The 12,934-nt window shown below is 37.0% G+C and overlaps 1 protein-coding gene across 3 annotated transcripts in view; it reads right to left on the bottom strand.

The window, feature by feature from the left end:
- Positions 1-12,934, bottom strand: part of LOC128704399 (serine/threonine-protein kinase SIK3) — an 82,585-nt gene that overhangs the window by 31,808 nt on the left and 37,843 nt on the right. The window contains exons 13-15 of one of the 3 annotated variants that reach the window (XM_053799550.2): positions 7,940-8,049; positions 7,503-7,642; positions 6,074-6,616 (exon numbers count right to left, since the gene is read on the bottom strand). In XM_053799550.2, the coding sequence (XP_053655525.1) occupies positions 6,074-6,616; positions 7,503-7,642; positions 7,940-8,049 (793 nt within the window). The remainder of the gene's footprint in view (positions 1-6,073; positions 6,617-7,502; positions 7,643-7,939; positions 8,050-12,934) is intronic. The other 2 variants (XM_070103067.1, XM_053799551.2) reach the window with 2 other exon arrangements.

The following is a 12,934-nucleotide window of genomic DNA, read 5'->3' as shown; positions in this document are numbered from 1 at the left end:
CAGGTGAATAGTGAAATGGAATCCTGCTAAATATTTTGCACTCTGGTAGTATTGCTGACTCATTCTTATGTCTCATGAATATGTAAGATGGCATGTGAGTATTACAACCTTCTTAAATTCAATATGAACTTGTATTTACTCTGGTTATTATTTTTTTTTTTCAAATTCCTCTAGGAAAGTTTGTTTGGAGTTTTTTCCCTATAGCTGTGTGTGTCAGAACAGGCAATTAAAATGCTGGGAATAAGGGGACCATTACCCCTTTTCTATATAAAATACTAAAATAAAAAAAAATTAAGAAAAATTCTGTATAAATGGTTTAGATAACTTACAAACTGATAAATGAAATGCTTGTGCAACATCTGGGTGACTTTATTCTGGAAATGTTTTGCCAGTCAGTGGCTTCTTCAGTCCAACAGAGAGAAGAATAGAAATATAAACACATATGCAGTATAATGTGATCCTTTATTGACTACATTTTGCCCACACAGTGGGCTTTTTCAAGTCACTGCATATATTTTTTATTTTTTATTATCACACTGGCCGATTCCCACCAAGGCAGGGTGGCCCGAAAAAGAAAAACTTTCACCATCATTCACTCCATCACTGTCTTGCCAGAAGGGTGCTTTACACTACAGTTTTTAAACTGCAACATTAACACCCCTCCTTCAGAGTGCAGGCACTGTACTTCCCATCTCCAGGACTCAAGTCCGGCCTGCCGGTTTCCCTGAACCCCTTCATAAATGTTACTTTGCTCACTGCATATGTGTTTATATTTCCATTGTGTCGGTATTTTATACCATTTATTTCCAGAGAGAAGAATAGTTGAAGATGAGGAGGAGTTTGAGGTAATCAGTCCCTCAGCCTGGAGTCTGTGTTCAGTCCATTAATCTTGATCAATCAATCAAGACTGATGAACAGAATGCATCGACTCCAGGCTCAGAGACTGACTACCTAAAACTCCTCCTTGTCTTCCACCATTATTCTCTGTACTGAACTGAAGAAGTCATTAGCTGGTGAAACCTTTCCATAATAAAGATACCCAAATGTTACACAAGTGTCTCATTTATTAAGAAAATTCTTGAAATGGGTTGTCTGAATGCACAGTACATGGCTGAAGTACTTATTAATAAACTGATTGCCATTGTTCTGAATGAACAGACGATGGATGTCCTGGCACAGTAATATCCATGAAAAATTTCAAGAAGTTGGTTAGTTGAGATTCTGAGGTGGGGATGTTGCAACCTGGTGGGTTATTTGAAATGTGATGCCAGTACGGTTCTGCCAAGACAACTAGAAAATGAATAATAAATGTTTCTGTCTTTGGGCCACCTTACCTGGTAAAACAACAAGTTTTGCAGGGGTCATGGTGACATGACAATAACTAACACTTTGACTATAATGAGTACCATTAGTTTTCCTTAACATGAGACAATCATTCATTTCTTTTCTCAGCTGTCAAAGGAGTAAGGTACAGGGAGGACAACAGATGGATACGTATGGGTAACATGTTCATGTGGTCTATATCTGACACTAGCTATGGCAATCATCACCCTATGGCCCCAAACTTTTCAACTGGCAATGAAATACTACAGAAAAATGAACTACAGTGCATGCTCTCTAATCCACCCAATGGTTCAGCAATTTTGTGCAATAAAAAGTATCTTCCACATAGTCCTACTCCTCCCTGTGGCCTATTAACTTTCACATCTGTACATATTACAGTTCATTATTATAGTTCATTTTTATCTCACTGTCCAAAACATCCCTTGTATGTTTCTGAAAATGATCCAAACATGGCAGTCACTTCTGTGAGGAGCTCACTATATAACTAACTTTGTCATTTTTATTTTATTTCAAACCCAGAATGCTTGCAAAAAGGAAGCAGGATTTATCAATTGAGATGTTTTGGTTAGGTGCATTTTGATAGTACCATTTGAAATGTACTACCTCATATGGCACCTGGTGTACATATCCCAGCTTTCTCCACAATCGATTGTACACTTGTCTGTTGTATGTTCAACCCTGTTGAGTGTAAGACTGACTTGGTTTGTCCCACTGCTATGCACCTCTGTACTACCTGCTGTACTTCCATTTGTCCCCCTTTTTTGGGTCCACTCATTTTGCTTTTCATCTAAAAAAAGAAAGCTGCTCATTTTTCATACCCCTGCTTTCTCAGTAGTACCACTTTCCTTTCACACGGTAGTCTGAGCAGTTAAGGTCATAGCTGCATCGAGGTTTTGCACAGCTCTAGATGGAAGTACCTGCATTCCTTTTCAAAATTACACTTTCCATTCCTTACATGTGAAAATTTTCTGGTGTGTTGATACCAGAATTTTCTCCCAAATATGCACATCCTTTCAACAAAGTATTTGCAGATGCCATTACTGCCAACATTTACTGTGGTCGACTCATTCTCCCTTTTATGAGAAATTCTCTGGATTTTCTCTTTTACCTTCCCAAGAGTCTTATTTCTCCAGGTTGTTTTGGTTTTATTTTCCTGCTACTGTCATCTCTACTCCATTGAATTTTGTCACCATCTTGCATTCCTTATTACCGTCTCTTCTTTCCTGTCTTGAGTATCTGTCTCTTCCATTATTTCTTTTCTGTTTTCCCTACCTCTATCTTCCCACTCTGCATATTCCTGGCAAGTTCCTCAAGAATTTCCTCATATTATCTCTCTTGACATCTTGTATAATTCTTGAGACAGAATGAACAGACCAGCAAGACTGCCAGAGCGCAAAATGTTTAATACGCTTCCATTTCACACTCCTGCAGCAGGACAGTAAGACTTCCCTAATGGCTATTGTCTACCAACAAACTCCAAAAATTTGATAGGAGACAAACCAGTTAAGTCAAGAATACAAAAAACAATAGGGCATAAAAGTTCATCGCTGGGTCAAACCAGAATATATGACACGAGTTTATGACTCGTATACACTTGGCACATAATACGAAGCAGCAATTAATGGTAGGTGATAAAAATAAAACGCTCTCAGGTTCACTGTTGCTGCTAATGCTTCTGCAGGTGACTGAGGCCAGATAATCCAATACAATCCAGTCTAGTTGCTAGATGTTTCTGTGTAAGAAAATGCTATGGTTCAAATCTCAAAATCTCATATTAACTATTATAAGAATTAAACAAAGAAACAAGCTAGCATTATTAAAAACAATTATTTAAGCAAAAATTTTTAATTTTTAACAACCGTGCAAACCCAGCTGGCTGTAACATGACCTTATACTGGAGTGACATTTTACTTCTTTAAACCCAATGCCATAAGTTTAATTTCTTTAACAGTATTTATCACTTGCTTCATCACATGAAAGCATTAGGAAAGTGTGATACAGTTACCACTAAACATAAAGTGGGACCACGAGCTTGAGCTCACCACCCACAAACTCAAATACTGTACGTAAGAACATGCACAACTGTGAGGTTGTTGTCCAGCTTGGTCATTTGGTGCCATTTTCATGTTTTTTTATTTAAGTTCTAGCCATTCAATTTATTGTATTTTCACATTTATCACTTGCCTTCTATGAAAAAATGCTTCAAGCATATAAGTACCAGCAGAACATAAATTGATATAAAAAAATGGAACATGAACGATTAGGAGGGGAGTGGAAAAAAGCAAATTATAACAGAAATTACTTGCAACCCAAAGTTTTATATCACTTAAAAAAAAAATTGCCTTTATGGCCATAAACATTAGTTAAACAACATAAATGATTTGCATCAGGGAATTGAACCACTTTTGCAACATTATTGCATTATGTTGATGTAATTCAAGTAGACAGTGGATACAGAAGTTTCTTGTATACAACACAATGAACAAAGTACCTGCAAGGTATGCATGAACACACCATATGTCTGACACACAAAAATATACTATTAAAAATAATAGATGGCAGCTTTTAAAAACAATGTGAGAAGAACCTTCACCCCAGATGAAACAACTTAGATTTTTATTACAATAATCATTACAGCTTGTTGTAAACTTGTGAAATTATAAATTAAAGGATTCTCTTACATTAAGTCTTTCATTGTCCAGACCCCCAGTCTAAACTTGTTCACAGCATCCACGAATTAAAAAAAAAAAATGTTGATTTTTCTTTTGAAATGGTAAAGAATCTTTTTCTGAAGGTAATAAAACAAAAAGTATGAAATTTTATGGAGAACTGGCGAAATTATGCTTTCGCAAATTTTCCTGTGTCTGATATTTGCACTTCAGTGATTTTGCCCACTTTAGAGTCCTATTTTAGGCCAATTACATTCTCCTAGTAGATCAAATTTTTAGCAATTTCACTAGTATGTCTTCCACTTTATCAAATGAGCAGAAGAAACTGCATAGTCAACTATTTCAACTACTCAATAAAGTGATCAAAAATTTATAATTTGGCCAATTTCACACAAATTTCAAAATATTCTAATTTCAAAATAGGGTCCAGAATTAACAATGCAGGCATTCCTGGCACTAAAATAACATTTCCTCTGTTCATTAGTTACATTCCCAGGCTTTACATATGGATTCCATTTTGATTTTTTATTCACACAAAAAATAGAGGTTACTATTATGCAATATTGTAATAGTGGTATAAATAATATCAGTGCATTCATGAAAGCATATCAGACCCACCAGTTGGACATGTATTGATGAGTGAAGTGATGTGTTTACTCTTGAATATCAGCAAAAATTGAACACTTTGAGCTCAATTTTAACCTATTTTTAGTCTTGAAACCAATCAAAATCATCTCTATTTCTGTAATATATCTTCCATTCTATTAAATGAGACCAAGAAACAGAGAATACAACCATAAAAGCCATACAAAAATACACCGCAAAGTGGCTGTTTTAAACTGAAAACACAGTCACAGTTTTTCCTCATTATGCACTGCATGCTACACGATTTTTTTTATGTGGTGCACACTTACCGTATAGACCCATTCTCTTACATCTAGGCCCAAATTTACCACTCACAGCTTATCTGAGTGAGCTGAGCTCATCGTGTAGTACTATGGCACCGACAGTGACCTCAAACCCATAGTACTATGGCACAGACAATGAAAGCGTTAAGGGAGTTATAAGGACATCAAATGATGTTTTATACAACCAAATTGTGCTATCACACTGCAAAACCTAGAATAATGGAGTTGAGTAACAGTGACAGAGTTATAGGAACATTCACAGGGACTTTATCAAGATATAAAAATGCTTAGGATCACTCAACATTCAAGGTGCGATTCATTAACAAAAACATTCAGGACAGTCGCCGAGACATGCACACAGCATGCAGGGTGCACTTTTTAAGTGTTGGCTTGCACAAATAAACTAAAAAATATATATACCAATATACCTTAAGATTAGCCACTGCCAGATGAACTAAAAGTCAAAATATGGCTAAGAATAACAAATGCCCCCAGAAAGTTAAGGTTGTCTTCAGAAGAACAAAATGCTCCATAAGAAAGACCAGTGTTCCAATGTTACTGGGTTGCAACTTTATCTAAAACTGGGCAGAAAATGCTTCACACATAAATTAAAAAGTGGTCAGAGAATGCTTTATCTATAACAAGCAGTCAGAAAATGCCTTGCCATAATTAGCAAGTGGGCAGAGTGTGTTTTGTCCAAAAATTTATAAATAGGCAAAGTATGCCTTCTGGCCATAAATGACAGTCTAAAACAAGACACAAAGTGAGACTGATGTTGAGGCAGACAGTGAAACAGAGACCTAGAGACAGAAAGACTGTGAGGCAGATATACAATAAAAGAATGAGACAAATTCAATGAAGCTCATAATGTACTGTATATAGCCATATCAGAGTTATTAAGCAAATATACTGAAGGAAAACTACAGTAGTTTATTCAAGAAGCATTTAGTTAATTTACATAATTCACTGTACTAGTTTCTAATAATTTTATTTTATTCCAGTAAACATCAACATTATTTTAATGCTTGGTTATAAACCAAAAAAATAAATAAAAATATCACCGCCACCATCAATCCCGTCACCACCACCATCTGAAAGGCCACATTCGCTTTGTCCAATCACCAAAACATGGCTAAGGCCCATTATAATTACCCACTGTGGTGCAATCAGTCGCTTCTGCTGGAGCCGAGACAACCCAGTTATTTTCCAGCACTGTGGGAAGGCCAGTCTTTCTCTTTCGTTCTCTGTGTTTTTGCCATGGATTGTTGTTGTTGACGATGTTGTTGTTGTTGTTATGGGGTGGAATACCTGAGATTATCCCTGGGGTTGTGGAGGGAGAAGGATGGGAAGTGGAGGAACAAGATGAAGAAGAAGAACATGATTGGGAAACAAAGGATGAGGAGGGTATACTAAGTGGTGGAGAACAACAGCTGTACCCAATATAAGGATGGTTGGACAAGTTATGAGGAGAAGTAGTTGGAAGTCTTTTGGAGGACTGAGGATGGGGAATGCCGGACACGATGCCTGGTTTGATGGCATAATTTGCGCTCGAAGATGGAGGAATGCCTGTAGTAATGCCTGGGGCCAATGGAGTTCCCATAAGCAGGGCATTGTTATATAGATTTTGCAGGTGGGATGACGTATAGTCTCGTTTCATTCGTTCTTCGGCTTCCAGTCTTAATTCTGGATTGATTACTATTAATCAGCCACACGATGTTGTGTGCAAGTGCCATTAATTACATTGGCATATAAGAATATTGAAGTAATAACAATAAAATGAAAAATGAGAAAACATTTTTTATAATTTTTTATTCCAATCAATTGCATAATGTTTTTTCAGACAAGTGTTACAACAATGGGAATACAATCAGTGATTTCCCATACAAGCGAGACACAATATGAGCAATTATGAAGCAAGCAAAGTTAACGAAAATAATGGGCCAAGTCAGCAAATAATAAATGGCATCACGCAGGCATCAGAGGCAGGCAGGGATAAGGATTAAGGAAGGTAGAGAGAGAACAAACAAAATGAGTAAAACTTTAAATTAAGGAGAAAAAATGATAAAAAAGTGTAAACTAGTAATATAAAAAAAAGAATAAAAAACAGTCTCATGCAGCTTTTGACTACCAGCAGTGTACACTCCAACACATAGCGGCATGCTGCTCACTCAAAACTACTACTACTACTACTACTAAATATAATGCAAGAGTGCATCATCTACCATCACTTAGGACTAATATTAAAAACTTGACAGATACAGAGCATGAAATAAACTGGTCTATGACTATGATTATTGTGGTCCACAAGTTGAAGGTACCACGACATATTACATCAAGTTTCAGCTTCTGATTAACTGAAAGCAAACTAAAAGACACTGAATAGGCAAAAATAAAATTTATATTTTTAGTATTGTAAAAATAATACTAATTCATTCCAACACAATCTTTGAACTTTTAGTGCCAAAAGAAATTTATTAAAAAAAAAAAAAAAAAGTTTCGTTAACCAGAGATGAAACAAAAGAAATTGACAAGACTATTGTTAGTGCATCTCTGGTGGTCATGTAATTCTCATATGCCTTACCAGGTGGTCTTTCTGTCACCATAGGTAACCCAGTTTTTCTTGCTCTATTAGGTGGCATCTTTCTCTGGGGTTCTTGACCGTCCTTAGGTGTGACCAGCGGTAATGTTGCTCTCTGGATGCTTCCTCTACCTGCCATGTACCTGTTTAAGCACAAAGATTTTAAAAATTAACCTGTCATTAATAATGAATTTTGATTTAACTGCTATTTTTCTCAACACTGGCCATTTCCCACCAAGTAGACCAAAGAAAAAATACATTCAACATTGCTTAACCTTGGCCATCTTTACAGAAGTGCATGTCCATAATTCAATTAACCTCTGAACTGCAACTCTCATGCACCTATGACAAACTGACACACTAGGGATTCCTATAATTTTCAAGTGAATCTTTAGAATTTAATTATGAGCCACTGGAATAATATAAGCTTTATAACTCACTGGGCAATATCACTAGGGTCAATTTCATCATCTCTGTGACCCAGAAGGTCATCATCTTGCTGAGGCAGTGGCTGGGAGTGACCCCCTAGACAACTGGCACCTAGACCCAGCTGGAAAGAAATAAGAACATTATACTGCACATTATTATTATTATTATAATCATGGGAGACCTAGGTAGTAGGTTGGTAAACAGCAACCGCCCAGGGAGGTACTACCGTCCTGCCAAGTGAGTGTACAACGAAAACCTGTAATTGTTTTACATGATGGTAGGATTGCTGGTGTCTTTTGTCTGTCTCATAAACATGCAAGATTTCAGGTATGTCTTGCTACTTGCACTTAGGTCACACTACACATACATGTTCAAGCATATATATACACACCCCTCTGGGTGTTCTTCTATTTTCTTTCTAGTTCTTGTTCTTGTTTATTTTCTCTTATCTCCATGGGAAAGTGGAACAGAATTCTTCCTCTGTAAGCCATGCGTGTTGTAAGAGGCGACTAAAATGCCAGGAGCAAGGGGTTAGTAACCCCTTCTCCCGTATAAATTACTAAATTTAAAAGAGAAACTTTCGTTTTTCTTTTTGGGCCACCCTGCCTTGGTGGGATACGGCCGGTGTGTTGAAAGAAAGAAAGATCATGGGAGAGCACTAAACCCATAGGATTATACAGCGCATGTGGGGGGGAGGAATGGAAGGTATTCAGACTTGATTCAGGGAACTGGAGCACAGATCCAATTCCCTAGATCAAGAGCCCCTCACCAGCATCAAGGAACCTCCCTTGAGGGGTTTATACTGTACAGAGAATAAAAAGGCACAATACCATGACTGTACTGCACTGTATGTACAAGAGGAGAGTAACAGAATTATAAGTGATTATGAATTTTTAGTTACAGGAACAGAGCTATACTTGTGGTGTCCCATCTAGTGTTTGCCATAATTTTTTGTAGTTTCTAGTGAAAGTAATACATGCTACCTCCTGTTGGATCATATTCCAACAATCTAGCACTCTTTCTTGTGAAGTAATATGTGCTAGTATCCCTTGGACACATTTTTATCTCTATAATTATAGGCTCTTGGTTTCCCCGTTACTAGCACCAAGTTTTATCTTTAAATGTTTTTTATATCTCATCTTGTATTTGGCTATGCCTTCTGTTTTTCCCTTATTATCCACTGAGAAAAGCTTCAGAGTTGTTCCCCTCATGGAAGGTTCCTTGATGTTGGTGAGGGGCTCTTGATTTAGGGAATTGGAACTGTGCTCCAGTTCCCCGAATTAAGCCTGAATGCCTTCCACATCCCCCCCCCCCGGGCGCTGTATAATCCTACGGGTTTAGCGCTTCCCCTTTGATTATAATAATAATAATTCAGAGTTGTCAATCTTTCTTCATAATTTACAGCTCTTAGTAATGCGAGCCATTTTGCTAGATGTCGTTGAACTTTTCCTATTTTATTCACAATTCTTCAGGTGATGACACCACACTGCCAATGACTATTCCAAATTTGGTCTAACAAATTTATCAGTATTTTTTGTCACTTTCATTATACATATATCTGAAAACTGTTCTGAAATTTATCAAAGTAACATTCAGATTTTCTACATACACATACATGGATGTAGTCCTAAAAATTCACTTTTCAGTTACACTAACCAACAAATTTTCCAAATGTATTACAGTTGAACATTTGCAGTCCAGCATGTATAGGGCCAAACAGGTGAGGGAGTAAAATTTTTTCCAGATTATAGATGTGATATTGTATAAACAAGAAAACTCGATTATAGACAAAACATTACCTATATTTTGCTCAAGTACACTTAAATACACAGAATGAAAACCAACCACGAAACTGTTTTTTTTTTTTTTTTTTACTCAATGGCCATCTGCCAAAGCGGGGTAACCCAAAAATATATATATTTACCACCATTCACTTCCTGTTTTCAGAAAAGTGTTCATTTTAGATACAGTTGAATTTCTACTTGCGAGCGCATCCATGTGCGAGTTTTTCCAAATTACGAGCAGTCGATGGGTCAATTTTTTGCTTCCATACGCCAGCAAAATTTCCATAAGCGAGCAGACATCAAGGCAGGTGCCTTGATGCTGGTGAGGGGCTCTTGCTTTTGATCTAGGGAATTGTATCTCATTTGTTTGTTGGACTATCTTATTGAAACTTTGCAATGTATGATGGAAAGATGCTTCTTAATGTAATAATAATAATAATAATAATCATATGTATAATAATAATAATACATATAATAATAGTATAATAATATAATACAATAATAATAATAATAATAATATGCATAATAATAATACATATATAATAATAATGTACTACATAATAATAATTATAATAACAGACAACTTCAAAAGGCCGTCACTAGATGGCAGTGTTTACCACAACAAAGAGGGAGCAGTTGTGGCCACTTCCACCTGTTACATAATGACATTTTATGCATTCTGGAGTATATATCAGGTTTCTATGTTATTTATATTGTTTATTATTTCATAGTAGATGAACTGTGATAGATAAGTAAGCCGTAGAGTTGATGATAGCGAAATATTCAAGGAGTATTTTGTCCTGTCTCCAGACAAACTCTTGTCAGCCACCGCCGCTGCCACATATATAATGACATATTTTATTCATTCTAGAGTATATATCAGGTTTCTATGTTATTTATATTGCTTGTTATGTCATACTAGATGAACTGTGATAGATAAATAAGCCATAGAGTTGATGATAGCAAAATTACTGAAGTACAGAATTCCACTGGAACGGATTAATTGCATTTCAATTAATTTAAACGAGGAAAACTGACTCTACAAACGAGCAAATCCAGTTGCGAGCAAGGTCATGGAATGGATTAAACTCACAAGTAGAGGTTCCACTGTATATAATGAATGTATTTGTGCGTCTCCTTCTCTCAGTTATGTTAATTAAGGAAAAGGCAATACAGTGGACCCTCGAGTTTCGTGATTAATCCGTTCCAGAGAGCCCGCCGAGGTCGAAATTCACGAAACTCGAAACCATTTTCCCCATAAGAAATAATGGAAATAAAATTAATCCGTTCCAGACACCCAAAAATATTAAAATAATTTTTTTTTCAAATTAAATAAAGATTTACATAATGAAAACAATTAGAAATCAGGTACGTGCATTAAAAAAAAAGATAATAACATTACATTTACCTTTATTGAAGACTTCTGCGTGGATGGAAGACGGGAGGAGGGGATAGGAGGAAGGTGTACACTATTGTTTGGAAGGAGAATCTCCTTTCATTAGGACTTTAGGTAGCAAGTCCTTATCTGGGTTTACTTCCCTTCTTCTTTTAATGCCACTGGGAACAACTTGAGAGTCACTGGACCCCTGGCGCACAAAATATCTATCCAGAGAGGTCTTTTTCTGGCGTTTCTTTAAGATTTCCCTGAAGTGGGACACAACACTGTCATTGTACATGTTGCAGATACGGCTTGTTTCAGTTTGGTCAGGGTGATACTTTTCAACAAAACTTTGCAACTCATTCCACATTTCACACATGTCCTTAATCACTGAAGAAGGCACCTCATCCACTACCTCTTCCTCCTCCTCTGAAGCAAGTTCCTTGGTTGTGGTCTGATGCTGTTCCAGTTGAAGCTCTTGCAGTTCGTCAGTGGTTAGCTCTTCCCTGTAGTCCTCCACCAACTCTTCCACATCCCCGTCACTCATTTTATTTACCAAAGGGCTTGCACTAGCTTTCCTTGGGTCCATGATGACTTACTTAGCAGTTGCAAGCACAAAAAACAATGGATTATTGTGAAATGTATTGTATGAACCCGCGGGGTGATGGTCACGTGTTGGTAAACAATGGCACACTGTGCGTGAATGGCGTGGGAGACTGGCTTTGTGTGCGTGGTGACGGGCGGACGGGTACCAGACGGTCGCCGAAACACAAGTTTTTTCACGAAACTCGAGGCCAAATTTTTCCAAAAAAAAAAACTTGCCAAAGGTCGAATTTCGCGAAAGTCAAGGCTGCCGAAACTCGGGGGTCCACTGTATAATAAAAAAATATTGAGGTAAAAGTTTTACAAACTCTTACAAATGGACATGAATGAACTAAAAGCAGACACATATTAATACGCATTTATTTCGCCTGACCAAGTGATCGTCCACTACCTGTTCAGTTTGTGTTCTTACATTGTCTCAACTCTGTATCTCGTTCTTTCTTTTGTTTACTCTTTCGTTAACTAGTTGGCTCTCACTGATGATGAGAGGTTAGCTGTGATAAAAAGAGAGGTCATAAGCCTCTTGATTTAAGTGCCAAGATAGAGGATGATGGTGTGCCATTCTGATTTTATTCAATAAACACCCTGCCACTCACCTCTCACACATTAATATTAATATTTTAAGGTAAGTAATAAGTGTACTCTGTGTGTATCTTACCTTTTATTGTGTTTTTAATGCCTATTTCTATTGCTAACTTAATATAAGTTAGTGTAAACTTGTTGCCTGGCATTTATTGCATATTTTATGTGTGCTCTGATAATAATACTTGTGGAGCTGTGTGGTAGCCGGGTGGAGGGACAACATTACGTTTTCTCTGCTCAGCCATCAGAGAAAACATGTATGAATCTGCGTTTGGCCCAGCCACTCCCTCACTCCGCTTTTGTTTACAATTTTCGGCATGAATTATTCATTACTTCTACCTTCGTTTATGATGGCATCTAAAGATAGTTGTTAGAAATGATTAAATTCAGTGAACAAGGCATGTCGATGTTAATAATATGGCTCTGGGCCACAGTGAAGGTAGCCGGTAGGTGTAGCCCAGGCGGGCTACACCTACCGGCTACCTACACTAACTTCCTACAAATAAATACTACTCACCTCTCTTCCTATATTAAGACTACACATATTTTAAGGTAAATAATGAGCTGTACTGTATGTGTATTTTACCTCTCTGGGATGTTTTAAATATCGTATATTAAGTATGAGACGGGGAGCCAGGACTACCTAAACCTGGGCTACC

This window comes from Cherax quadricarinatus, chromosome 84, assembly GCF_038502225.1.
Source record: "Cherax quadricarinatus isolate ZL_2023a chromosome 84, ASM3850222v1, whole genome shotgun sequence".
In the NCBI taxonomy this organism is placed as follows: Eukaryota; Metazoa; Arthropoda; class Malacostraca; order Decapoda; family Parastacidae; genus Cherax; species Cherax quadricarinatus.
This window is presented reverse-complemented; position numbering and strand designations above follow the sequence as displayed.